The sequence below is a fragment of the Dasypus novemcinctus genome, chromosome 9, assembly GCF_030445035.2.
Source record: "Dasypus novemcinctus isolate mDasNov1 chromosome 9, mDasNov1.1.hap2, whole genome shotgun sequence".
Taxonomy (NCBI): Eukaryota; Metazoa; Chordata; class Mammalia; order Cingulata; family Dasypodidae; genus Dasypus; species Dasypus novemcinctus.
This window is the reverse complement of record NC_080681.1, coordinates 62,191,669-62,219,447: the sequence shown is the minus strand read 5'-3', so window position 1 is coordinate 62,219,447 and position 27,779 is coordinate 62,191,669. Positions and strand designations below refer to the sequence as shown.

Here is a 27,779-nt window from a genome sequence, read left to right as displayed (position 1 = left end):
CATTTGTGTGGTATGTCTTCCCTGACTCCCCATCCATACAGACTGTGCCCTCTATCCTAGAGGAAAAACGGATAGCACAGTTTGATTCACATTAGAAACAGTCTGGTTGAAGACTAAGGGTAGTAAATCATTGGCTGGGGGTTGGAAACCTTACTCCCAACTCTGCTTCTCTTCCCTGACAAAGTCAAGGGTCCACTCTCAACTCAAGCTGAGTAGGCAGTGCAGGCTGTGAGCTATTTGGGAACACTAGAGAAGTCAGATTTCAAGGTTACTTACACAGTGACAGGAAGCTCTTCTTTCTCCTTTCTCTCAGAATATGCAGCTGCCCTTGGACAGGCTCCTGACTGCCTGGCCCAATCCTGAAGAACCTGAGACCCTGGTCATCAGTGAAGTCCTTCAAGTGGCCCCAGTCTTTGGGCATTCCTATCATGCCAAAAGACCAGAAAAGGAACAAGGAGTCCGTATTCACAATACCTCTGAGGAAGACACAGGTTACAGTGCCTCAAGCTCACCACCTCCACAAGCTCTCACAGATGAGACAGGACCACTAGTAGATCTATATAAAGTGCTGGGGAACAGGGGCCCGGACTCAAAGCCAGGAAAGTCAGCCAGCCCCTTGACAGTCTTCCCAGTGGATTACCCTCCTACCCATGAGGGCTACTTGCCCTCCAACATAGATTATCTCCCTTCACATGAGACGCCTATCACTAACCCTCTGGAAGAAATGGAGCCTCAGCACATTTCTTTCTCTGTTTTCCCCTCGATTTCTCTTCATCCACTCCCCTTTCCTTGTGGTAAGCTGACTCTGGATCGGTTAAAGATGGGTTGTAGCTCCAATGTGTCCCCAACCAGTACATCAAGTCCCATCTACCAAGCCCCTCTCTAAGAAGGATAAAATCACCACTCCAGGACCCCCTCTAGGTGTACTACCAGATTTGGTTGCAGCTGGAGGGCAGGCAAGTAAGTTCATGATAGCTCGGGAACTGAGTTAGCCTTCACCCAGATACCTCATCTTGCTTTCCCTAAAGCCTTAACTGTATGAACCCACAGACTCCAACCTGGGTTCCTAGCAACTTGGCTATGCTGACAAGGAAAAAGGAGAAGCAAACTCTTACTAGGAATGGCACAGTCCAGAGGACCATTCATGCAATATTTATAAAGCACCTACTACAATCCAGAACCATATTGCTCTGGTTCATACTGTCCAATAGAACTTCGAGATAGAAATGTTCTACATTTGTCCTATCCACAGTCACATGGAATGTGTCTACAAGAGTGAGGATCTGAATTCAGATTGAAATTAAGTAGTCCATGTGGCTAATGGCTACCCTACTGAACAGCACAGCTCTAGGCCATGGATACATTAGTGAGAATTACCAACAGCCTTCAGAACAAGTCAACCAAAGACGGAAGAGTTGGTGAACAGTTTAAGACCACAAAATGGTTATGACTGTCACCATTGCCTAAAAAATGTACTTTTTTTCTTAAATTATTGTGGTTTTACTTTGCTTTCACCCTTACACAATGAAATCAAGGGCTTATGGTGGAGTGCTACTGTGAACACACAGTTGAAGTGTTTTCTTGGGCAAGGAAATCTACCCTTTCTGAATCTCAGATGTCTTATAAAGGGGTGGGCCAAAGGCTGTATAACCCGTTTCATCTTCTCTGTACTAGCAGATGTTGCCCACAAGACCAGGGCTCTCTAAGTCTACAACGCTGACCACCTGATCACACTAACAGATTTTCCCCTACTTTCAAAGCCATCATGCTTTCCTTCCTCATGAACTCTTAGCTGGTCCTTAAGCAGCTCAAGTTTAGCCTGGGAGATAATTTTTCACAGCATTAACTTGGAATATGACCCAAGTTTTACACCTGGAAAGCTGTGCTCTCCAGCTTATCACCCTCAGCTCATTTCTATCCCTACCCTTTCATTACAGCCTCATCTTCCACAAGCTAGGGGTAAGAGTCCTGGTTCAGACTAATAGCTATACTCTCATTCAGCATCCTCCCAAAATAGGATACTTTCCTAAATCTTGTCCAAACCTGGGGTCTACCCCATAACCTTCACTGTGGCTTCTACACTATCCTTTGCATTTTCATTGAACAAAAGATTTCTTATAACTTTGTACTTCTTCCCTAACCTAGCAGCTGAATGTGTTCATGATTTACAATCTGGTCCGGTATAAAAAACTGTTCTCATCATCCTTTGGGCTTACCAGGTTTCTTTCAAGTCTAAAGCAGGGGTTCTTAACCAGGGGTCCATGGCCCTTAACCGTGGAAAGACTTCAGGGGGTCCGAGAACTTGAATTTTAAAAAGTCAACTTATCTTTTTTTCCCCTGACCTCTAACTAAAAGCTAACATTTCCTTCACTTATGCAATTAAATACAATAGTCTTCATTTCATATCACAACTGTTACGTATCTTGAAAAATCACTTATAGTCATCCACACTTCAAAATTAGAGTTGTTAGATCTAATGCTAGTTGAGTGTCATAAAACTGCCCCTTCATTCTGAGAAGGGGTCTGTGGTTTTCGCCTGACAAAAGGGTCCATGGAACAAAAAAGGTGAGACCCCTGGTCTAGAGGTTAAAGTCATGTACATTTGCTCTGCTCGTTGACACTAAAGTTCTTTATTCATCTTTATTTCCTATTTCCTGCCATTCCAGACGTAGCATAATTAGTCCTCCCAAGCTTTGCCTTACATTTCTATGCACACTATGGTTCCTTTTGACTCTGCTGCACCCAGGATGTAGTGTCCCATGTATGAAATGTTCATCATGGACACTAACAGTCAAGGCCACCTCCTCAGAAACAGACCAGAGTACCTCTCTTAGTACGTTAGCAAAAGCTAACTATTGCTTTCTCGCAATGTTTTACCTACCTTTGGTTTCTTTTTGATTATTAAAATGAAATTCATTTTAGGAACTAGTCCTCTCCTTTCTCCCCAACACCCAACTCCCCATCTCCTTTTTATCCCTTTTCCCTTACTTAAAGCCTCAAGTGAATACTGCATTTCTTCTCTGACTCCCCCCCAAAATTTTTTTTAAATAAAAAGGTTGAGTATGACACCTTGAAGCCTTCCTTAATGACCTTAGGCTGAGGCAGATTCCCCTCCTCTATGCTCTATGCTCTTACAGCATGCTCCCCACAGCACTGATTTCCTCTATTAGACTGCAACTTGGAAAGTAGGAGCCACAGCAATGTTTCCCCAGCACTATGCCTGGTCTATAGTAGGCTCTCAATACAAAGTAACATATCACTTCCCACCTTTCATCTTGTTCCTTTTGTTCTAGTAGTCAGTGCCTGCTTCCTTCTTATTGGGTCAATAGTTTGTTCCTCTTCATTCCCAAACCTCCATTGCACCCCATTTTCCATTGACAGCACTTCTAATACATAGAAGTATTTATTTTCAAGACATAATTTGAGCTCATGCTGCCAAATAGTGCCCTTTCCATGCGCGACAGAGGATGCGTAATCTTGTTCTGCCTTTGTATCAAATAATTTTCACAATTTCCCCTACTCCCAATACAGTCAAATCCTCAAAATCAGGTTGTCAGGTTTACCAGAACTAGGTGGAGCTAACCACCAGTCATACAGCCAGGCTTAACTTCCTCAGGAAAAAGCAATGATTTGTTCCTTGAAAGAACCCTCTTGCCCAGATCCCAGAATTTCATTTGCTCAGACTCCATCTTCCTTAGAGACATTAGGAGAGCAAAACTATTATCTAACTGGGATTTTCTCCCCTTTACTGCCTTCCTCCCTCCACCCTCTCCCAATTTTTCAGCTTCATTATTAGCCTACAACTATAAATGCTGTAGTTGTAGCTGCAACACACCAGCTGAAGCCAGTGAATGAGATGCCAGCCTAGGCACTTTCTATTTTATTCAACTCTCCACGTTTGATCTTTGTTTTCTCTCCACAGGTTTTCACCTGATGCACTTACCAACTGCCCCAATTTGGAGGCTCAAGCCCTCCAAAGACCTGTTTTTCTTTCCCTAGCCTGCAGGGCTGGTGGGCGTTCACATTATCTCCCCTTGTGAAAGGATAGGTGAACCCTCATGATTGAAGCACCTTCTGAGTAAGAGATCAATCAGAAAGGTCTCTCCTTCCCCCTAAAAAGCATAGACAATCCAATCAATTGGCTAACTTGACGAATAAGGAAAAAAAGCAAGTCAACCAACCTATACCAGAATTTGCAATAGATTAAAACTAAAACCTTGCAAAACTCACAAATGTGTGCACATGCACACAAACATGTTAAGAAAAAATTGGCCAGTAATAGTATAAACTCCGCATTCTCAAGGGTGGTTGGGAATCAGTCAATAAAATTTGAATAAGCAACTCCACTTCTAGCAATGTGGCCCCTAAGGAACAGTATAAACAGTCTTAAGTTGAAAATAGGATTCACCACAGCATTATAGGGGGAAAAAACCTCAAATGCCCATGGAATCTAAGATTTCCTCCTTTTATGTTCTTAATAAGGAAAATGCTAATTAAACTGTAATGTGCCATCTATGTGTTCTATAGTGCATTTTTTTCTTCATATTTTAAAATGTCTGAAATTGGGATGGACCTTAGGAATGATGAAAAACTTATTAGGCTATCTTTTTAGGAAATGTACAACAATATGACATGGGAAATAGCCAAACAGCTGAATAGAGCTCTCCCACTTTTATAAAAACCAAAATGCTAACATTTCTAGGCCACAGGGATTTATAAATTACATTTTTTGCATTATCATAACCACAAATACTCTTTACTCTTGTGACTGGACCAAAAAAAAAACAAACAAGAAAACATTGCAAATATCTTTTTAAAACCCTGACAGGGGATCTGGTGAGAGACACTAGTGACTACTTTAAAGACATTTCTTTGTGGCCCAGGTCTCTCTTGCCCTCCACCATCACCTGTCAATATCTGGCACTTTCATTGGTCATTACTACTCCTTCCCCACACTAAAAAAAGCGAAACAGATGACAGATGTGATGGCAAGGGTTGGGGTTAAGCTAATAAGGCAATAATTCAGTCAATGGAACTTTGAAATCCAGAGTTTATATAAACAAGCCAATTTGCCAAATTACCATTCTACAGGAATCACTAATGACTAATAGCATCAACAGTTAAATGTACTGGTACATGTGGCTTTCAAGTGCTTTAACTCGGTTCTCACAACTAATAAAATAGCCCCTGCCTCCCACACAGGAGGTCCCAGAGTCTCCTGAAAAAAGAAACAAAACAGAACAAGCAAAACAAACGGAAAAAAAAAAACCACCAAGGGAAGCCTATGTCCTATGTGGCACAGCAGTTGAATGCCAGCTTGGTCCAGGGCCCCAGTACCTCAAAACAAAAAAAAACCTAAGTAACTTGCCCAAAATCACACTTGTACCTAATAGCAGACAGAATGGATCCAGAGCCTATCCTTTTAACTAGTTCTATAATTCCTTTCTAAGCAAATGACTATTCTACATATATGTTTACATCAATTAGGGTCACAAATTATTTTTACTAGCTAACCAAAAACAGGTATTCTCATACTTGTAAATTTCCAGTTCATTCTAGGTTCTTGAGAAATCAACCTAAAACATCAGGTAAACTTAAACACAAATTACATACACTAATTCAAATAATCCACTCCTGCATATATCTCCCAGCTAAATCTAAATTCTTTAATACAAGCCACAGGTAGGCCACAGGAAAGAAACACCACTCCCAAGAAAGTTCATTCTTTTAAGGAAACTGATAAATGGATTATTTAAAGCTGTAAATAAAACACTAGGCTTTTCAATAGAAAAGCGACCAGAGCAATGTGCTCCTATTTGAACTAAAATAGCTTACCTACTTATTTTTCCCAAAAGTGAAGACTATTTCTTAAAAAGGAATTAGGACCACATCTGACTCAATTTTGTTGCTTACATTAAATGTTGAAAGAGAAAGTTCTTTCCTTCATCCTATGGTAACAGGCTCCTCATTTTTCCAGTGGTAATTTGTTTCCGTTTGCAAGAGGCAAAGCCATTTATTCTACAGTTGTTCTGCTAGGATTTCAATCACATCTCTAAGAAACATACACATTACTTGATGACACGGGCTTTCTTAAGTCAATTCGGGCCACTTAAAAAGTTTACCATTAAATGATCTTCTTGCCCAGGCAAAGGAAAATTAAAATTAGGTGAGATTCAAAATACTTTCTCTTGCCAATATCAGAAATTTTTATCACATATAGGAAACAGAACCCAAGGAAATATGATCCTAGGTTTTCAGAGAATAAAATTCATCACAAAGGCCCTCAATTTTCTCTGACAAGGCAAGATGGTGCATAGCGGAACATTTTCCCTAGGTCAAAAACTAAGAATGTTCTTTCAAAATTTGATGAAAACTATTAAAAACATCTGTTCCTTTAAAAAAAAAAAAATTCAATCCACTTGCTATAATGCACTGCCTCCCTGCAAATTTGTTGAGAATGTGGCTGTGTAATCTGAGGATACTTCCCTTGTATGGTTCAAATGAAGGAGCCCAAAGACCCTCCCCCAAAAAGTCAAGGTGAAAAGTAGGATGTTCCAAGATTCATTCAGAGAGACATCTTTATTCCACTACAAGGTGATTAAAGACCATTTTTGTCTTTTCACAATGCTGTAGAAAATATTTGCTTTCTAAGATTTTTTCTCACATCTTAATACTTAAAGCTCCATTTGATTGGATTACTTTGCATTCTTACAAAAACACTCAGGTAACTACTTTTAGTTTACCTCTCTGGTCTATGGCAGGGTGGCTTTCAGAGAAGCTGAAGAAAAAGCTTTTTAAAAAACAAGTACTTCTGACCTGCTTGCAACAGAGTAAAAAGCGTAGTGCTAACAAATACTTTGCAGGAATAATTTAAGTCCTTAAGTCATTTCTCCAGCTATAGAAGCAATCCTCAAATCAATTTAAAAATTTTCCCCTAGAAGTCTGCAAACAACTTTACAGTTGGACAACCCTAAGTAGCAAGAGTTTGATTATCCTGAAAAGGAACATCTATGCTCTTCTCTAATTTGGAAGCACTGGTTATTAAAATTCTTCCAGCAACAGTTTATTACAAATTTTCTGATAAAAACTGTCCATCTTTTCCTGAAGTATTTTCACTTAGAATTACATAAAATCAAAAGCCACTTCCCTACTTCAGTCAAGATGTCTTCCAACTCTGCCATTTGGCTCAAGATGCAGCAGGTTACACACCTGTTAGTAAAAAATGCAAGACTAAGTGCCACTTAAAACTTTAAGAGTTACTGTTAAGAGGAAATATTGTCTGAGGCACACGATATACCTACTGGTATATTGATTTTTTTTATCCTGTGACAAGTCATCCAATTGCAACCTCTGCCTCAAAAATATCGCTTTATCCAAATTCAGTTCTCCCCGTGCATTCTTCAGAAGCTTAGAGTTCAATATCTATAATGAAGCCATGGCAAACATGAAATCAAGTTGAAACCAAATTACCTGGTCTTTTAAAGGAAAAACTCCTTTTTTTTTTTTTTTACCTAAAAGAAATGTGGAAGTTGAGAGCTGAAATTAAGGGCTTCCAGGGGAAAAAGACAAATTAAATAAATTCTGTATCTCTAAATAAAGAGTTATCTAAGTGTTAAGTTCAATTTACCAATCATAAAGGTCTAAACATGGTCAGCCATGAAATGGCAAAAAAAGGAAAAAAATTTTTTTATGTTTAGTCATCAGTTTCTTTCCAAAACAATCCTGGCAGAGTTTAAATGCTCATCTGAAATATTGTCAGAATGGTTGCCAAATAAAGCAAGATTTCTCCATATATTAATATTACACTAAAGGTGTGAAACAAGGACTTCAATATGCAAATGTCCCAAAACAAAGTTTCCCTTGGATTATTAGTCATCAGCTAATGGAAAACTTTAGCTCCACTTTGAATCTGACAACATTCTGGACAGTCAAATGTCAAGAATAAAGTTAAGATGGATCACTTTATACAGAATCTTCATTTTCAGAATATGAAAACAAATGCCATTCCTTCAAATTAGAGAACTTTTAGATCCTAAAATCTAGAAATGAATCCACTGCAAATGTAATTAAGAAAATATAATGCAAACATAACTGTCCAAAGACAAAGTAACTTCCCATTTTTCCCTACTCTGTTCAATGATAAAGTATCAAAATTCTGAAAATTAGCCCTAAAATTTCCACATTTCTCATCAGCTACTTAAGGAGTAAAACCACCACAAAATCTGGAGTTCACAGCAATTGTCTCATCACCTGGTATGAATTAATATAATATCTAAGTTTAAAACTCCATAATCAACCAGTTCCCAGAGTTACCAACAGGTATCTTTTATACAGTATCTCCCATGCACAAGACTTATGAGACTACCCATACGAGTTTAAGTGCACTAGGATTGCCACACCCTTCCAAAAGAGCTGCAAAAATGGATAAATATTACTGGTTTAAAACACTAAGTACCTATATATGGTTAATACCCCAAACAGAAACAACTTGGTAGATTACTTTCTAACTTGTGTGTACCATCTCTCACCTTCACATTTACAAGCAAACAATTGACTCAGTCAATACAGAAGTAATCAGTGTCACAAAAGCTAAATTCTGGCCGGATATTCTGAATAATCTTTTGAGAAATCCATTTATCAAAAGCCATTAATTCCTCCCCAACAAAACCTATGGAGTTAATTAAAAACAATATGAATATATCCAAGTTGCCAGCAACATGATCTTTTTTTAATTAACACCATCTTTATTAGGAGGCTATTAGATACCTTGCCCTTATTTACCCTGTAGGTAAAAAGGTTGCTTTAAAAAACTACCTCACATTTTGTAACTTTCCATGGGTTAGAACATTTGTACCTAAAACTAAACTTTTTTAAAAGATTATTTATGTTGACCTATGTGTGATAGCTTAGATGAGGAGTCAGCAAAGTTCTATAAAGGGCCGAATAGTAAATATTTTAGGCTTTGCAAAGCTACATTGTCTCTGAAGCCTTTTTTTTTTTAAACACTTTAAAAATGTAAAAGGTGGGGAGTGGATGTAGCTGTTGGTTGAATGACTGCTTCCCATGTATGAGGTCCCTGGTTCAATCCCCCGTACCTCCTTAAAAAAAAAGTAAAACCATTTAGGTCAGGGAGTGAACAAAACAGGCCACAGGGTTAAGTTTGCTGACCTCTGGCTTTGATACTGCAGGTTAAATATGATACTTCCAATGGTAGTACTTTCATCTGTGGCCAAAACTTTTGATGGTCCCAACATATTATCTTCAGAATCTACTCACTTTCTGAAATTAATAAGCTTCTCATCCTTTATATTACAATCTTGCTTTTTTGAATTATTCTTGGTTTGAAACTGACCTGTCTGAATCACTTCTCAATCTGTGGAACTTAAAAAAAAAGATTCGTAAGTCAAGGAAACTTGCCCAAGGTAAGGCCTGGGCAAGACTAAACAGTAACTGACCCCAAATTTCTGAAAGTTGCTACATGTCATCCCAATGATAAAATCTAACCATTTTGCAAACTATGTTGATAAACTATTTCAAGTACTAGTATCTGGCAGATTTTATTTTACTGCCTTGTTATTGAGAACACACTAATAATCAAGTTAATTGTTCAGACTCTTATTTACATGTTAATCTCAGAAGAACTGAGTTAAAATCTATTTTCTAAGCATAAAGAAAAAAGCTATTTGCACCTTAGAACCCTAGAATTTGCTTTACCAATTAGCTCAGCCTTAGGCTACATACATATCCATTAATATACGTGTAATAATCTTCAACTCAGAATCACTACGTTCTAGCAGCTTCACACTTCTCAAGGTTTTAAAAGCATTTATGTGATTCCTTTCACATTATAATGCTTAGTTTTCCATTAAAGATACATTTTTAAAAATCCAATCTAGAATATTTAAACTTTGTCTGCAACTGCCCAATAGTACTAACACTTTCTATTTCAGTGCAACCATCTCCAGCCATTAGAAAATAAAACAATGAGAATGAGTTAATATTCTCCTTCCAAACAAACCTATACCAAATATGAGCCCCAAATGTATTTACAACCCTAAAGGATCATGCATCCTGATTCCATTTTTCAAAATAAAGTTGAGATAAAATCACTGTATTTATAGTAACTGATGATACATTTTTCATAACTCAAAGTTTTTGTCTAATAAAAAACCTTTTCCAAATCATTTCCATGCAAAAAATTTTTAAATTTTCAGCTCTGGTATTATTCCTATTTAAAAGCATTAAGGCATAAGTTCATCAGAACCACCATTAATATTTTAGGAATCTGTACCCCATAAGAGATTTTCTCTTGGAGTATTTGTACTTATTAGTTATCAATTAAAAATGGCATTCAGAATGATTACTTTCAGGCTCAAAACTTTGCTAAGAGACACACTAATTGCCATGTGTCAGTTCTTGAAATTCATTTTCCAAGTGTTAAACTTCCTTAATCCTCAAGATAGGTGTCACTCCCAAACGTGATGACACACTGGTTTAACAAAAGCCCCAAATAAACAAAATCTTATTTTAAGGGGAAAAGTTTAAATATAAGCATTATCTTTGGGGGTGCACAAACAGAGCAGAAACCAGGAAGCACATGACAATAAATGGGATCCTACTTAAGACTGTTTTATGACTTTTTAAGAAGTGAGCATGAAAATAAATCTTTATTTTCTGTTATTACCCACCAATAAGAGAAAGTTAAGGTTCACAGTTTTAGCTCTTGACACAAAGTGAACTAGGAGGCAAATTTTACATCCATCAGATACAACTAATGGACCAACTTTTAAAAATTCAGGCTACCTTGAAAACTTCCAACATACCAGCTATTGCTGTGAATGCTCTACTGACAGAATGCCAGCACAATGGCTAGCTGAGTAGAACTTGTGAAGTGTTTTTTATTTATATAACAGGTGTTTTCTATAATATGTCGCCAGAACTCCAGAGGCTTATAAGCATGTCAGATGCTCAGAAGCAACTTAGTTAAAAGCCTAAACACAATTTAGGAGTATGCTCCAATCTCAAGAAGGGTCAATAGTCCACGTGGACTAAATTAATACTTGCCTCTGGGTAAGCAGGTATTCTTTGTAAATATTTTTTTAATTGTATTTGACATTAGCACCAGTGCAGAACATGCTCAGCATCATAAGATCTAAAACACCAGCACAAGTTTTAACCATCTTTAAAAAAAACATGTCCTTCTTATTAAGATGTCAGACTAGCAGTCATCAGATCAATAAATCTAACTCATATGATTAAATTTTCACTGTACAAGTTTCTCTTTTAGCAGTATTTTGGGAGAACCAATCAGTTAAACAGCAGACATTTTAAGATATTCACTATTTTAACTGGGCATTATCATACACAGAAAATTACTGAAAATTGAGTGACTAAAGATCTTTAAACTTTTAAACAAAATTCCTTTCCTACTTGTCAATAAATGTGGCAGAAGTATTAAAAAATCCTAGAAAACCTGTTTATTCATTGTTCTAAGTATTTTTTTAGTTAAGTGGTGTTCTTCCTGTTCAAGGAATCCGTTATTAACCTAATTATCTAATGGAGAAAGAGGGAAAACATACTTATCACCTTTTGTGGAACACACTTTTATCTATCAACTGAAGACCAAAATTAATAGCAATATAAAGAATTTGGGAACAAAGATTTTTGGTTTGTATTTCATGAATGGTGCTGCTGTTCCAAGCTTATAAAGTAAAGCTGTCTGCTTTCCAAAGTCCAAATATTAAAATACTTCCCCATCTCACCATGCTAACCAGTGTCCTTTGGTTTCTTTAAAACAAAGAATAGTTAAAGGGTTGTTGATTATAGATGTACAAGTTTGATTTGGGGGCCTTTTACACACAAAAATCATACTGAATGGCCAGACACTTATTTTACAAGGAAAGTTTAAATATTATGCATTAGCCAAATCAACATATTCTACCCACCCTGTTGGAGTGGGGAAAAAATCTATACCCATTTAACTATTTCACTTGATAGGATTTGTCTCCCAATAATAAGTAGCTTAAACAACTTTCACCCATCTAGTTTGACTTTTAGAATGGGAAAGTCACATATTTTTAAGTACACATAGCTGAAATTGTGAATTATAACTTGAACCTAATAAACCATGCATCACTGTAGGAGCAAGGTTAATAAACCTATGTGCTTTGAATTTGTTCAAGTACTGATATTTTGTATATAAAGATTTAGCATATATAACAGCTATCACAAGAATTGAAAAGATTTTCCCCAAAAATGAAAATATTAAAACTAAGTTAAAATAGTAGTTAGTATTCCACACAGCATAAAATTTGACAAATCAAGTACACATATCCCAGCTGACCATGTGTGAAAATGCAAAGCAGGTATTAAAATTGATATGTTCAATATTTAAAACCAGCTTGTAATTGGGGGTACGTCTAAATCCTTAATTAAAAAACACAAATGAAGTGAAAGCTTTAAACTGGTACACACTGTTCACACCTATATTTCAAGTTTGGAAATGCATATTTGCAAGCAGCAATACAAAAGTATTCATGAAGAATGCATAATCTCTGAAAATTATGAAAACATCCCTGCTACCAATACATTTCTAAATACAAAACTGACTACCATATTTGTTACTTCTGTGTAGCGAGAGAAGTTCATTTTCAAAACAGATAAAATTCAGTCTTTAGGTGTGAATGGCATGAATGACAGTCTCTCTTTTTTTTTTTTTTTTTTTTTTAAATTTCGTAGTTGTTTGGGATCCTTAAGCATGCAAAGCCTCAGAGAGGAGGGTCCACAAAGGAACCAGGGTTGTCTTATGGCATCCAGTTAAGCCAGAGCTGGGAATGCCTCTGGGTCATCTACATCAGGAGCAGAAGCACTTGACTGAAAAAGAAACAAACCAAAATTAACCACAATTCTCAAATCTTGAAAATGGATTGCCGGTGTCTCTAATTTGATTAGACACAGAATTCTAAAAAAATCTTGAAGTTAAAAATACTAAGTAAAATGTGTCAAAGCTTTTACTTTAAAGGCAAGACTTACATGGATCAGAAAAGGACTACAAATATTTGCAAAGAGCTTTGTCCAATTTCTATCGAGGCCAATGAAAATTTCCTACTAAATCACACAAATATGAATTATGTTTATAGATTCCTACTTAGTTGTTCAGTATTCTTAATATTTTCTTCAACTGCTAAATAAGAATGGCATCAATTTGAAAGCAGGATATTCAGAGCCCAAGGTACAAATAACAACAAAACATTGGCCTTAAAGAGTAAGAAAGAAAGAAAATACTATCTTGTCATTGAAGACCATGAAATCTAAATGTTAGGATTATCAGGTACTGAAAATTTAGGAGGACATCAGACCTTAAGAGACAATGAAAAGAGTTCAAATCCATCAATTACTAAGGCCCATTTAAAATATGCCCTTCGGGTTAGAGTAACAATGTAAATCAAAGTATTTCATCAAGTTATTTTATGCCTAACACTGTGCAAGGTGTTAAGACTCTATGAAGTAGGACAGAAATGAATTCCAACCTTCAGAGCAGAATCTATTAAATAAAATTTAAAAAAACAAAGGTGACAATAATCATCTACCAAATGCCACAAGAGGAATTATGAGACTGATACAAAGGTTATGTTAAGCGGAGATCTAAAAAGTAGGCAGGAATTAATAAACTAGATGGAACAGACTGCAATGTATTTCAGGTTGACCTTATTAGCAAAGGTCAAGAGTTAAACTGGTTCCCTACACCTGAGTTTCCTCTTCTATAAAATGGGGATGCTGTCATAGTAGCAAGAATTAAATGACATTGACTAAGTATAAAAAATGTCTAGCACAGCACCATGACCAGCACATTCTAATAAGCACTCAATAAAGGATGGTAATTTGACTTTACTAGCAGCCAACTATTCAAAAACAGAAATAGTAATTTAAGGCTTTAAACAAAGACATAACCTAAAATGTAGTTTCTTGAAGGCATGTCTACTCCTTTTTCTTCTTATATTCCCCAAAAGCACCCAGCCAGTACTTTAACAAAAGATGTCCTTGAATTACTTAAAGAGGGAAACAAGTCCAAAAATTACCTTGTCAGTCCTGCTGCCACGATTAGGACGTCCACCACGCCCACGCCCACCACGTCCTCCCCTGCCACCACGTCCTGGGCGGCCAAGGTCTCCAAAATTGATCTCCAGCTGAGACGTTATATCATTTGCTGGCTTCCGGAAATGATGGTCCATCACTGAATCTTCAGCATGAGCCTAAAAATTAAGGGTCATAGGATAATTAATAAAAAGGTAATGCTCCAGAACTTATAAATGAGCTTTCTCCTAAAAATACCCAAGTCTGATCTGTGCTTTTATATTGATACTTCTCAAAGGTTAATAAGTTAGCTTTGGTTTCTGGTATACGGACCTAAAATGTAAAATACCTTTTTACTTTTCTCTCTCTCAAACTCTTCTAATTTTAAAGTACAGATAATAATGGCAGTACTCAATTCAAAGTACAGATCACAATCACCCAAGCTGCAGGGCCCTATCCTACTGAATCACCTTTAGTTCACTAGTAAAGTCTGGGTAAGTACATTTTAAATATGCCCTTCCAATTACAATAACAATGTAAACGGAATTCTTTCACAAGTTATGAGGAAAACCTCTACTCCAGACTCTTCCAGTTATCACTTAACCAAAAAAATGAAAATAAAAATTATTTTGCATAGACTGCCCCTTAAGACGTTTTCCTGCTATAAAATACATATATTACAGGTTTTTCTGTATAAGTTGAAAACCCACAAATTTAAGTGAAATGTGGTAATTCTTCATTTTTATGTAAGAGGGGAACCTGAAAAGAGGCACACAAATAAATCCGTGTCTTAAATTATACCAAAGGAACCTTGTGGTGGGGGAGGGAGAAGGAGGGAGAGAGATCAGACACCAGAGAATTTTACACTAATTCTTGTTTCCTTCTTGTACATTTAGAACGAAATGGTTTTAAACCTTCTAGTTGGAAACTTTTCTTATACTACTTACATTTTCCCCCTTGACACGGTATAAGCACTCTTTTCTAAATAATGAACATTTTGTTCTTTCTAACCAACTTGTAATATTATATATCTGTTAACAACCACTCTTTAAAGCACAAATACCCTTTTATTTGTACCCATATTTTTACTCCCTTAATCTCAAAGTCAAATTATACATCATTCCTTTGAGCCATTCCAGCTTAAATTTAAAGGCAATGGAAGCAAGGTTTTTTAATTATTAATTTTAAAGGAGTCTAGAAACCTATACACATAGAAACTCACAAAACCATTTGCAAATTAAAAACCAACTATATATTCTAATTTTAAAACACCTGCTACTCCAAGTCAATATTATCAAGTCATGAATTAGAAAGTTTTATAAATTTCTAGGGTCCAGAAACAAAAAAATATTAAGAGATATATTACTGCTAGAAGGTTTAACTACAAAAATTAAGAGGAACCTTGGGTGTTCAGAGCACATCCTAAGCACTACTGGCTTAGGCTGGGAAATTTAAAAAAAAGAATAATCAGGAAACAGGAGCTCCAGCTTCAGTTCTGTTGATTGCTACATCGTATTTGTAGTGAAGAAAAAGATACTTAAAGAATGCTTGGAGTGTTATATACAACAAACTTGAAGACATAAATAGTCAATATGCCAAAAGGGCCAGATTCAAACAAGTATCCATATCACAAAGGCACAATAACTACAAGGGCCCAGACTTGATAATGAAAATGTCCTACTTCCAAAGCTATCAAAGCAAAGTTCATATTTCATGCTTTTCAAATTTATACATCATCTAAGACAATTTTTCTGAAAACTTGAGTCTAAAATGGTACTTAAAACTGGAATACCTAACCCAATGTCTAAAAAATGCATGAAAAGGCTTTAAGTTATTAAATTACAACCAGAATTTTACAAGCGCATACGTATTTTGTTCTGGGAAAAAAGCCCAGTCAGTATTCAAAAAAAATTTACAAACTGTCTTAATGGAGCCTAGGGAAATCTTTTTCTTATTAACTGAGGCAGTTTAATAATTACCTCAACTTGTGGAATCTAAGCCCCCCTCTCAATATAGATGTGGAGTGGACACAACCATTCCAGGGTCCACAGGATGGAGGAATAGAGAATGGATTAGAGAGGACTTACTAATATTCTATTCATGAACTATTGTGATTAGTAATCGAAGAAAATGTAGCATTGATTTGGAGAAAGTGGCCATGGTGGCTGCTAAGGGTAGGGAGTGGGAAGAAGAGATGTGATGTGGGGGCATTTTCAGGCCTTGGAGCTGTCCTGGGTGGTACTGCAGGGACAGTTACCCGACACTGTATGTCCTCCCATGGCCCACTGGGTGGACTGGGGGAGAGTGTAAACTATAATGTGGACCACTGACCATGTGATGCAGCAGTGCTCAGAGATGTAGTCACCAAGCAAAATGACATGTCCCATGATGATGGAGGAGGTGGTTGTTATGGGAGGAGTGGGGTGAGGGGGATGGGGTGTATATGGGGACCTCATACATGTAACATTAAAAAAATAAAGACAAAAAAAAATTACCTCAACTGATCAAACTTCCAAAATCAATTTCCATGGTTCCTGAACCAGGAAGTCTAGTATGTTTTTACCCAGATACACTAAGAATTTCTATGAAAAAATTAAGAAAAAGTGTTCTAATGAAGCAAAATGCCCCTCCCACCACCAAAACCAAGCTTGACACAATAATGTCATTTATTATTTAGATGCTTTTAGACGAAAACCTATGCCATTTAAGGGGGGAAAAAAGGATGCAAGTCAATGGACCAATGAGATGGTGACACTGAGCTACTGCGCTTTTAATTTTGGTTCATCAAAATGGAATGGGTAATCTGAATAATTTAAAAATACTTAAAGTGAACAGTGAAAGACTTGTAGAGATTAAGAGGATGACTGCCAGTAAATTTTCCAGTATTTTATATATTCTTTCTCAACCTTCCTCAGGGTGTGTTATAACAACAATATGAGCACTCAAGCTTCCACAGTTTTTATCTCCCTACTTTCTGATCAAAATTCAATACCACCAGTTTATCTTGTTGTATGTTCAAAATAACTACAGGAATAATTCATAAAAATGCAGTTAATGTTAAAACTCATCTTTTTTCATCCTAGAAAAGCATTTTAGTCTCTTCAACCTCAATTTTAGTTTAAAAATATTTGCAAGTTTGTCTCACCACTTTTATTTAGAAGATTAAAAAGTAAGAAGACTTTACTGGATCTTATTATAGGTTACCTTCATAATATTTTAATTTAACTTAAATTTTAAGAATGAAAAATTTGCACTCTGAATTTCTGGTATGACATTGGGGGGGGGAACGACCCCAAAATGCCATAATGTTAGAGTAAGTTGAAAAGAATTTAGAAGAGAGATCAGTTTAGCTAACATACTTAAACAAGCTATATTAGGATATAGCACTAGGACATTCCTCTAGAATGTGCTCTAAAGCTTAAATAGACATTCATCAAATCGAAAGCCACAAACATGCCTTTATCAAATAGTTTCTCTAGTTTCCATGTTTCTTAAGTAAAAGAAGCCCAAAGTGCTCTGGTCTTCATAAGGCATCGTTCCTCAGTAAGGATATTCCCAAATTCTGAAGGTCCTGACCACTATTAAATGACATAGACAGTTTCAAAGATTGATTGATAAATGTAGCCACTTATATTTTAGGTTAAACCATATGAAAATACCCAAATTCCAAGCTAATACCAGTCCTCCTCAATGATTCCCATTTAGGTGGGATTTTGAAAAATAAGCCCCACAGCTTTGGAAAAAGGATTGTATTTCTAAAACATTTATAATTGTATAACACTGACAACTTTTTAGAAAAAGAACTTCTACATTAAATATAATTATGGATCAAAAAGACTAAATTTCTTGAAAGTTTACTGTAGCTTTTCTTGAACAAATTATCTGTCCCTATATAAAGCTTTTATTTATAAACAGATTATCCATGTGAAATTTTAAAATAAAAATTGCCATTCATGTCACACCTGAACATTTTCAAACACCATGAAACTTAATTTACCTCTTCACTCTTTGACTTATGAAGAACAAATCCCTTTTTCCACTGCCCATCAGCACCTTCATTTGGTTTCCGGATATTAAATTCTACTTTTGCTCGGTCCTTATTTTGAATAGCTTTCCACTCATCCAAAGTCATTTCTTTTGGACCTTCTTCCTTTACCTCTTCAACTTCATTCTCCCTGTGAAAAGTTACACAATTTACATAAAGTATTTCAAACTTTTATCTGTTAGGTAAGAAAAAAAGTTAATCCTGGCTGGATAGACTATTTTAAAGAAGATCATCCAGATGTGGGGTGACTCACAGATTTCTTTACACCCCAACAGCTAAGATGCAACTTGGCCAAGACTAGATTTTAATTCTTGCTGAAGGCAAGTAGGTATACAGAGGAATACCTAAATTTATCTTCATGATCTTAAATGATCGTCTATTATAATAAAATCTTAAAATTGACCTTACTAAACCTAAAAAACACATTTCTTAAAACCACAGTTTTCTTTTAAAGCTGTACCATCTTATGTGATTAAAATCCTTGGCCTATCTTCTCCTAAAACACAAATTTTAAGTTTCTCACAATACATATCTCATGATAACAAGTTTGAATGTAATCATAAAGGATGCCCATGAGCAAGTGCATTTCCTATTTTCAAATATTGAAAGAACTGTTCCCCTATCCTTGACTTCAGCAAGATCTTAAGGCAAAACAAAAACAAAACCAAGTTTCTACAAATCCTAAATTCTATATATTCCAACTTTCAAACCCATCTGTGTATGGACAGGAGACCAAGGATTTACCAGTATTATACCTTCCCACAAAATACACTGAGTTTTCAATACTTAATATTAAATTAGTTATTTCCAAATAATTCTCAGCTTATTAATTAATTTTATATTATGCTTCCCCCTTTTTTCAGAAACAAAGAACAAGCTTAGGAACCCATTATATCAACCTAATCTCAATTTTCAATTGTCACCAAAGCAAGATGTTTGCTATTTTGGGAGTTCTGCTTCTTTCCAAAGATAGCAGGTGATTCAGTTAGCCCTAGAGCTAAGATCTCTCCCTTTAACACTGTCCTTTACTGTCTAGACATCCTATCTTAAAGACACCTAGATCAAGTTTACACTGAACTGACATGATCCTGGCTATCAAGTCCAATTTTGTCAGTTTACCCATAAGAAAATTAAGTTAGTTAATATGCCTAGTTAGGAATAGAGAATCTAGCATATCTTTCATCAATCATGCATCCATGACACCTACCCTCAAGGTTGCTGTGAGGACCAAATAAGAGCCAAATAGCAGCTATGAAAAACCATATGTAAGAGAGCTAATCAAGGTTAATCAAAGCTGTACTTCTTAAATTTATACTTCTGTATCCAAGTTATACTCTGCCCAGATTCTCTCCTACACTGAAATTAGACTAGAGACTGAATTCCTTGCTTAGTCATTTGGTTAAGTTAAAAAATGAGAATAACTTTCTCATCTATAAAACTGGGAATAACTATCTCATGAGGTTGTTGGTAAGACCAGCTAGACATACATAAAGGTTCTATGACTACAAACAAAAACTCATTAAAATAAGTGGGAAGAGGGACGCAGATGTTGCTCAAGCGACTGGGCTCCTGCCTACCATATGGGAGATTCCCAGGGCCTCCAGGCAAAGGCAAGCCAGCCCTGCACTGAAAGGTGATGCAACACAAGGGAAATGGACTTGGCCCAGTGGTTAGGGCGTCCGTCTACCACATGGGAGGTCCATGGTTCGAACCCCGGGCCTCCTTGACCCATGTGGAGCTGGCCCATGCACAGTGCTGATGCACGCAAGAAGTGCTTTGCTACGCAGGGGTGTCCCCACGTAGGGGAGCCCCACGTGCAAGGACTGCGCCCCATAAGGAGAGCCGCCTAGCGCAAAAGAAAGTGCAGCCTGCCCAGGAATGGTGCTGCACACACGGAAAGCTGACACCACAAGATGATGCAACAAAAAGAAACAGAGATTCCCGTGCCGCTGACAATAGAAGTGGACAAAGATGACGATGCAGCAAATAGACACAGAGAACTGCGGGGCGGGGAGGAGGAGAGAAATAAATAAAATAAATAAATCTTTAAAAAAAAACAAAACAAAAAAAAGAGAACACGAGAAAAGAAGACAAGCAGATACAGAAGAACACACAGTGAATGGACGGACAGAGTAGACAGTAAGCGCAAGTAGCGGGGGCGGGAATAATTTTTTTTTTAAGTGGAAAATAGCAAGCACAGTGCTAGATGGCTGAATATAGTCAGCAAGGTAAATACATGGCTCTAATTATTAGATGTTTTATGTAAATATCTTTTCATATACTACTGAGGACACACACTTCTCAATCCTGTTGGCCTATCACTTAAAAAACTTCTATTCTACCAATCTAAGGGTTGGTTCATTCTCTTAAAGAAATTCCAATGGACCATCATCATCTTCTTTAGATAAAATATATTCCCAATTTCATTCCTACGTCTTGAGAACTATGGATTTATTTCCAATATCCAAGAAAGAAATCACTTCCTTCTGGTAAAATTATCTCCACTGATCATTCTGAAGGTAATTCAAATCTGGGCTCTTTATTAATGGAACAGTTTTGCTAAGCACTGTGGGGCTCCTTCATATTACTTAGAATTCACTTAAATCACCCATCACAATTTCATTGCTTATCACAATAAAATTATGATTCTACAATTTCATATACAAATTTATACCCCCCCCAATTTATCAATTACCTAACATAATGCTCTCTTGTTTACTCCATCCAATAGAAAATCAAGTTTTTCTTTATCTCAACAAACCCACAGAATATGAATGCTATGTAACCATTAGCAGTGGTTCACTGCAAGCAATTTTCCTTGGAGAAAGGATCTCCTCCCTCACTGATTTATACATACTCTGGTTGAAAATCACTGTCTCTTTAAAATAATCCGTAATACAAGACTTCAAACAATAATACCATTAACAAATGACTGGCATATAACTTCTACTCCAGGTGATGAGAACTAGGAGGAGGCATTAAGTTATTTCTAGTGGCATAACCTGAATCTTTAAAACAACTCCACTGCTGGAAAAAAACAAAACAAAACTTAAAATGAAGTCTTCTTCCTAAACTCAAAAAATGAAATATCAAGAAAAGTGGTCACTGAATATTTTGATCTTTGCTGTTCTCACCCACTGTAAAGAAGCCAGTAAGGCCATGTTCCAAATTCTATATTGATGGGAAAAAACCTACCAAATGGAGGAACTAATCTGAAAATGGCCATGTTTTATAATTTTAAACTGCCTTGGAATAAAATGTGTACCATTGTAAAGAGTCAAAAGTACTTTGAGTACGAATTCTAAATACTACAAGTTCTTTTACTTCAAATATTTAGTCCAATATTTAGAAAACCCCAACCCCAGCTTCTAGTTCCTACCCATTTGATGTCTTAGGATAGCAATCACCAGAATTATCCATTACAACTTCTCCACCAAATAAGGTAGTTAATTCTCAATTAACTACCGAATTATTCATTACAACTTCTCCACCGACTAAGGCAGATAATTCTCAAATAATCCAAGTAAGGTAGTTAATTCTTAAATTACAACTGTTGGGTAATTTTTGTACATATGGCTAACAGATTTTACTAAAAAAAAGTATACTCCTCAATTTAAGCAATGTAACGGTAAAATGACTAAACAAAACAAATAATTGCATTGAAATATTCTATTTTTCAAACCAACAAGAGCCAAGTATATACAGGTACAAAGCACTCTTCTAAATAGATACCACTTGAGAGAGGCTACATTAACAAGTATAAAATGTCTATCTTACCCCAAAAACTCATAAAACAACAACGTTAAAATCTATGGGTTTTCAATAAAATAAAAAAGGAGAAAAAAAAAACCTATGGGTTTTATTGGTAAAAATCCAAGCTGATTTCAATGCTGAAGCATTACTACTACATATAAAACCACTTACTTATTTTCAGTGTCTGCAACTGGATGTTCTTCACCTTCAGGTGTTTCCTCAGTCACATTTGTTTGATCCAAGTCACTGCAATTATAAGACATTTGTTTCTGAATGTATTTTGGGCACTCTCTAAGGAAAGAAAGAAAAAGAAAGGCATCTAGGTCCACTTATAAGAAGTTGAAGGATTCTTTACACCTAAAATATTAAAACCCAAGTTCCCCAAGAAGTCTTTTCTTCCTAAATTTACTCCCCAGTAGATGGCTAAGAGAAAAAAAGCATAAAAATGTATACCAGTTAATTTAGTTCAAGTACTTTAATCTCTGAGATCAGATTATTCATTCTTGCCCCAGGGACGACAAGTAAACTTAACAGAAGTAGGGGTGAACCTCTAGTTGGCCTCTAGTAAATTAAAGGGATTGATTTTATTAAAGTTAATTAACTAAAAACACTAGAATACCAACGTTAATTCGTCTTTGACAGTTCCCCAGTTGTGAGATCCGCTGCCTCCGCGTTTGTCCTCATGCTTCAGGCCACTGTAATGTGAAAAAGAACTAACAAAACTGAGTTAACATAATACTCTTTAGTTACAGAAATTCAAATTTTGTTTTATTAAAGAAATAGCATAAAATATAATAAATAAAAACCAATATAAGACTTACGATCTATCACTTCCACTATGCCTATCAAATTCACGTTTGCCACGAGAATCAAATCCATCTCCTCGGCCCATTCCACGTCCACGGCCTCCTCGACCTCTTCCAAGACCACCACGGCCCCGGATAGGCCGGTCAATAATCGGTCTACAATGCAAATAAAAAATACTATACTTTTGAGATTTCCAGAAAATGGAATAAGGGAAATTCATTCCAAGAGGTCAAGAATGCAGGGACATGTTTACTGCCTTATAACCCAACAGTTAAATAAATACATGTTTTAAAATTTTCAATATATCTATTTCTAAACCCATAAAAAGGAAATTAAAACTAGGAACCCCCCCACCCCAAACACTAAGAAAATTATTTTGGCATTCTCAAAAACATTACTGTAGTGCATAGTCTTTTTCATTGTTATTCACTGTACAATATAATCTAGGCAAAGCTGCTACCACCAACATATTTAACTTAAAATTTAACACATCTAATCTGTTTTGCTTTGAACAATTAGCTAAAAGGACTTTCCTTTTAACTCATCTGCGGTTAGCAAGGAAAAGAAACTGTTCATCAATGTAACTTATGGACTTCATTACAAGAAATCTGAGTTTGAACACTAAAATCTATCAAAAGGTCTAATATATTAACAATGCACTCATATTTATGTTTCTCTGAAAACTTATCAAAGTAATCAGCCACACTTATGCCCAGTAAATAATCTGATGTGATTCTATAAGCTGACAAAAGAAGGAAAAGATTTTAAAAACTCACCGATCAACTGAAAATTCTCCACCTTCACCCTTTTCTTCAAGTGGCTTTTCAAATCGTCGTTCACGAGGTGGTCGCCTTTCTGTTCGCCTATCAATTATTTTCCCTTCACCCTGAAGTTGCTGATCAGGTCTTCTTCCAACGCGTCTTATTCCTAAAATGATAGCATGCACAAGCAAATTATTTTTGCAATGTAAAAAGTTTAAACCGAGAAAAAAAAAAAAGTTTGTCCCTCTGTCAGTCCATTAACTACCATTTCCTGTTGAAAAAGGCAAACAATGGGCATCCCTAAAGTGAAACAAAATAGTTTAGGGAGATTCCTATTTAAAGACAATGAACTTTTTTCAAATTTCTACCTTCTTTGCCAACTCACTTTTTCTCCCTGAAGTATTCTATTACTAACGTGGAAGCTATTTGGGGAGTCATATTCCTCTCACTTTTCAAGATATTACAATCTCTTAATTTAAAAACTTAAATTGAATAAAATTTTAGGGAAATGATATACTTTGGCCTTAAGAGATACTTATGAAGATAATACTAGCCACTCATAAATAAAGCAGCAAATCAACACACCAATAATGGAACCCTCAAAAAAATAAAACAGTGAAACCAAAAACATAAAATTAAATAAAAAACAGTGATGGGCACCATATTTTATCCTACATTTTCTGGAAGGGGAGAAAATACAATAGAGTAAAAAGATTGATGCGTCTATGAAATTATAAATGGCATTTAGGATTACTAGAGTACATCCTCGTAGCTTAAAATAGCTATTTAACCAGAAAAAAAAAACCAGCTCACTCCCTCTCCAACTATAGTTTTATATATAGTTCAGTCTACATATATTTTATGTTTGTGTGTGAACACATACACACACAGTACCACCAAACAAACAACAACAAAAGACAGTTAAGTACCACTAGGAAATTTACAGTAATTTTTTTAGTTTACTCTTATACTTATTAATGGCACTAAGTGACAAAGATTTCCCCTCACTAGTTTTTGTTTGTTAATGCCTGAGGCCCACCCAAAGGCAATCAATATGCATTACTGATGGCCTTAAAGACTAACAGACTGATGATAAGATTCATAGCTAATATTTCAGGTATGCTGTAATTCCCAAACCACAATTTCGGATAAAGCCAAAAAACCATTGAGGGATTGGTTTTATAACAAGATCTTAAGGTGATTCACTCTTGTTCTTTCTAAGAAAGTGGAACACCATCACGACACACCCAACTGTTCAACTGACTTTAGTGTCAAAATAGTCACTATTTCAATTCTAATGAAAATTTAAAATTCATTCCATGTAAATTCAGGAGACCACGATGATAAAAAGCCTTACACCAAAGCATTAAGTATATTTCTTCAGAGATACAGTGTACTGGGGTGGGGCTATGGAACCAGTCCTTGTGTCATCCAAGCTAAAGCACACCCAAATGAACAATGACTTGCTTCTCCACCCAATATTCAGTATTAGGCTTATTAAATAAACTCACCCAATGAAGAATGATTAAAATTGCAAGCTACTCCATTTTTCTACACTTGCCAGCTCATTTTCACTATTCTAGGATTTTATTATTGAACACAAGCTATATAATTCACAATACAAATAATACTTATCTAAGGTATGTTTAACACTTTGCCAGTATCTATTATCAAAATGTACAGAAATGCATCATCAGGTAAGACTCCTTCCCACTGAGAGCACAGGGACCTGTAGGTCCAGAACATTAACTGACTAGTAAAATCTCAAAACTAATTATACTTCTCATTCAACATTTCCCCCATATTTACAATTTACAAGCATGTGTTTTAAGCAACTAAAGTTTAAAAGGTACTCTGATATGTTAGCCCAAGGAAAAAATTGATAGCTAACACGAAACAGTTTTCCCAAGGAAAGAACGACTCCTCAGTGTTGAACTTAATCCTGGTTATAAATTTACAAAATCATCCTCTGCATTTACAACTTAAAATGCTAGCTTCCAGGTAAGGGCATACTTCAGATAGGCTTTTATGATCAGAACAACTGAGGTATTAAACCATGCTTCATGCACTGAACATTCATAATGGGTAAACACACCTACCTGTTAATATTTTAGATTTATGCTCCAGACTCAATTTTTTCATGTGTTTTCTTTGGATGAGCGTAATCAAGGAGGTAAAGGAGAAGAGTCTAAATAATTATATAAAGTCAGTGTTCCTTAAGACAGGAATTAAACGTTTTATTCAACTGTACTAAAGATTGCCATAAAGCTTAATCAGCTGAATAGTTGGCCTAAGTGCTGTACACATGCTTTCTAATATTCCAACCTGTGCTTTCCCCCAACCTATAGATTTTAATGCAAGAATTATTTTTTTCTTTTATTCACCACCTAGGTTCTTCATTCCAGGACTCACAAAAGTCAGCAAAAAAAAAAAAAAAAAAAATTCCTAAACCAAAATCTAATATTCTGAGCACGTAAACTTTTTTGTTTTTAAATTAGTTGACTGCTAAAGAAACCAATTAAAATAAATGAGAATTGACTCTTTTCAGGAGCACGTGGCAATAAAGGGTAATCTCAACTTTCTGCATATTAAGGCAATTTTAATGATTCAGAGCTTAGGTCCTACCTACTTGCTACTAATCATATACACTTTTCTTTGTTGACCCCCAATTGTTTTACTCGTTTTCATCCATCACAAAAGACAAACCAGAAAGTGAGAATGTTTAAAAATGAAGCTGAAGACAATCCTGTGAAATTCACCTTGTCTGGAAGTAACTATTAATCGCCGTGAAATCCTGATCATGCTTCATGTACTCACAGAGAAAAAGCTGCAGACTCAAAAGAGCTCTGCAGCGGCTAATGTTGTGACAGCCTAAGCACTTATTTCGCCACGAGGCCCAGGCCACGCCGCCATGTGAAATTCTGAGTGTGAGCAGTTGGGAGAAAGGACCGTGACACGCGGGCGATCCTTAGGATTTCCTGATACAAGCAGTCTTCGGTCAGAATTCCCACTTTGCTTAACAGAATGCAACCAAACTGCTCTCCCAGCCTACATCACTCCAGCAAGTTAATGGTTAAAATGGTTTGTGCAACGCACATGTAGCAGCCCAAACAGCACCTTACTCCACAATATCTTGTCGTCTCGACACGTATTAGGATCTTACACATAAACTCCGACACCAACCTTTCCTCTGGGGTACTCCACACCATCGTGGGACAAGATGGCAGAAAAGCAGCTTAAACAGACAACAGCAACTCTAAAGACCATGCTGAGGAAGACCTCTGCGCAGGAAGAAGCTGTGCTTCTCAAGCTTCTCCACAACTACAAAAGCTTCTGTAAATGGGTGGCTTCCCCGACCTCAAGTCCACGCGCTCGCCGCCAAGGAATCCGGCGGGAAGGCAAACGCCCTCCTAGGACACCAAGTACGCACGAGGAGCAACTTAGCTCTGGACCACGCTCCCCCGCTCACAACCTGAGGCGGGAAGGGGATGGCTCCGGGAAACCTGCAGGCGGTGGTTCAAACTTAGGACAACCACGCTCCTAGCACCTTCGCAGGACCTGGCTTTTACCGCGTGGGGGTAAACGTGAGGAAATCGGCGGCAAAGTGTCCCAAGGACCCTCGGAGTTCCAGACTCAAGTGGCAGCCGCAAATCCCCTCGCTCCTTCCCTCTATCACTGGTCTCCCCCCACCTTCTACCCCACCTTTACCTTCTTTCTTAAGCGCCACGGGCGGCTGCGTCTCCTCTTTCTTGTCAACCACGCCAACGTTGGGGGGTAAAGGGTTCTTGCGGTCTTTCTGAGACTCTTTACGCAGCTGTTTGCCTGCCGCGTTGGAGTTGGTCTGGGCTGCGGCCTGAGCTGCGCTCTTGGCCCCAGGGCCCCCAACACCGCCCCCGCCGGCTTCTTTTTTCTTGTTCTCTGCCGCCTTCAACACCTCGAAGGGATCCGATTCGTCGTCAAATAATTGGTCGAATCGGTTCGTGACCACGCAGCCGAAGCCTTCCTGTAAATGCCCAGGCATGATGGTGGCTCGGCGGCGCGTTCCTACACGGATTGCAGCGGGCCGCGCCGAGCCAAGAGCGCCTGCTTCAGCTCTTCCCACAAGATGGCCGGGCCGAGAGAGGGGGGCCGTCTTCTCTTCCGGCGCCAGACACACATCCGGGAGCGGCCCTCGCCGCATGGCACCATGGGGTATGTAGGCAAGAGGCGCCTTTCCAGAAGCGGCTGTCGGGATCAGGACTACAATTCCCAGAATGCACCGCGCGGCAACTCTTCGCGCGCGCCTAAGAGGCGGGACCGCGGGGAGGGAGTATAGCGTGTGAGCTGAAGGAGGGGAACTG

The 27,779-nt window shown here is 37.1% G+C and overlaps 2 protein-coding genes across 5 annotated transcripts in view; one reads left to right on the top strand and one right to left on the bottom strand.

Annotated features, from left to right (window-relative positions):
- IL12RB2 (interleukin 12 receptor subunit beta 2) overlaps window positions 1-12,585 on the top strand; it is a 102,149-nt gene extending 89,564 nt beyond the window's left edge. Inside the window, exon 16 of the mRNA XM_071217389.1 lies at window positions 314-12,585. Within this exon, the coding sequence (XP_071073490.1) occupies window positions 314-886 (573 nt within the window). The 3' untranslated portion in view covers window positions 887-12,585. The remainder of the gene's footprint in view (window positions 1-313) is intronic.
- SERBP1 (SERPINE1 mRNA binding protein 1) lies at window positions 10,649-27,774 on the bottom strand. Of its 4 annotated transcripts, none has more exons than XM_058303373.2 (8): window positions 27,148-27,774; window positions 23,455-23,605; window positions 22,693-22,833; window positions 22,495-22,566; window positions 22,043-22,117; window positions 18,071-18,248; window positions 14,079-14,252; window positions 10,649-12,873 (listed from the first exon to the last, which is right to left on the bottom strand). In XM_058303373.2, exons 1-8 carry the CDS (start codon window positions 27,617-27,619, stop codon window positions 12,817-12,819), a joined length of 1,320 nt encoding a protein of 439 aa, XP_058159356.1. In that variant the 5' UTR covers window positions 27,620-27,774; the 3' UTR covers window positions 10,649-12,816. The 4 variants fall into 4 exon arrangements, with proteins under 4 accessions (XP_058159356.1, XP_058159353.1, XP_058159355.1 ...); XM_058303370.2 differs by having other exon boundaries at window positions 22,043-22,162; window positions 22,495-22,584; window positions 27,148-27,658; XM_058303372.2 differs by having other exon boundaries at window positions 22,495-22,584; window positions 27,148-27,658.
- Window positions 27,775-27,779: the final 5 nt, after the last annotated feature.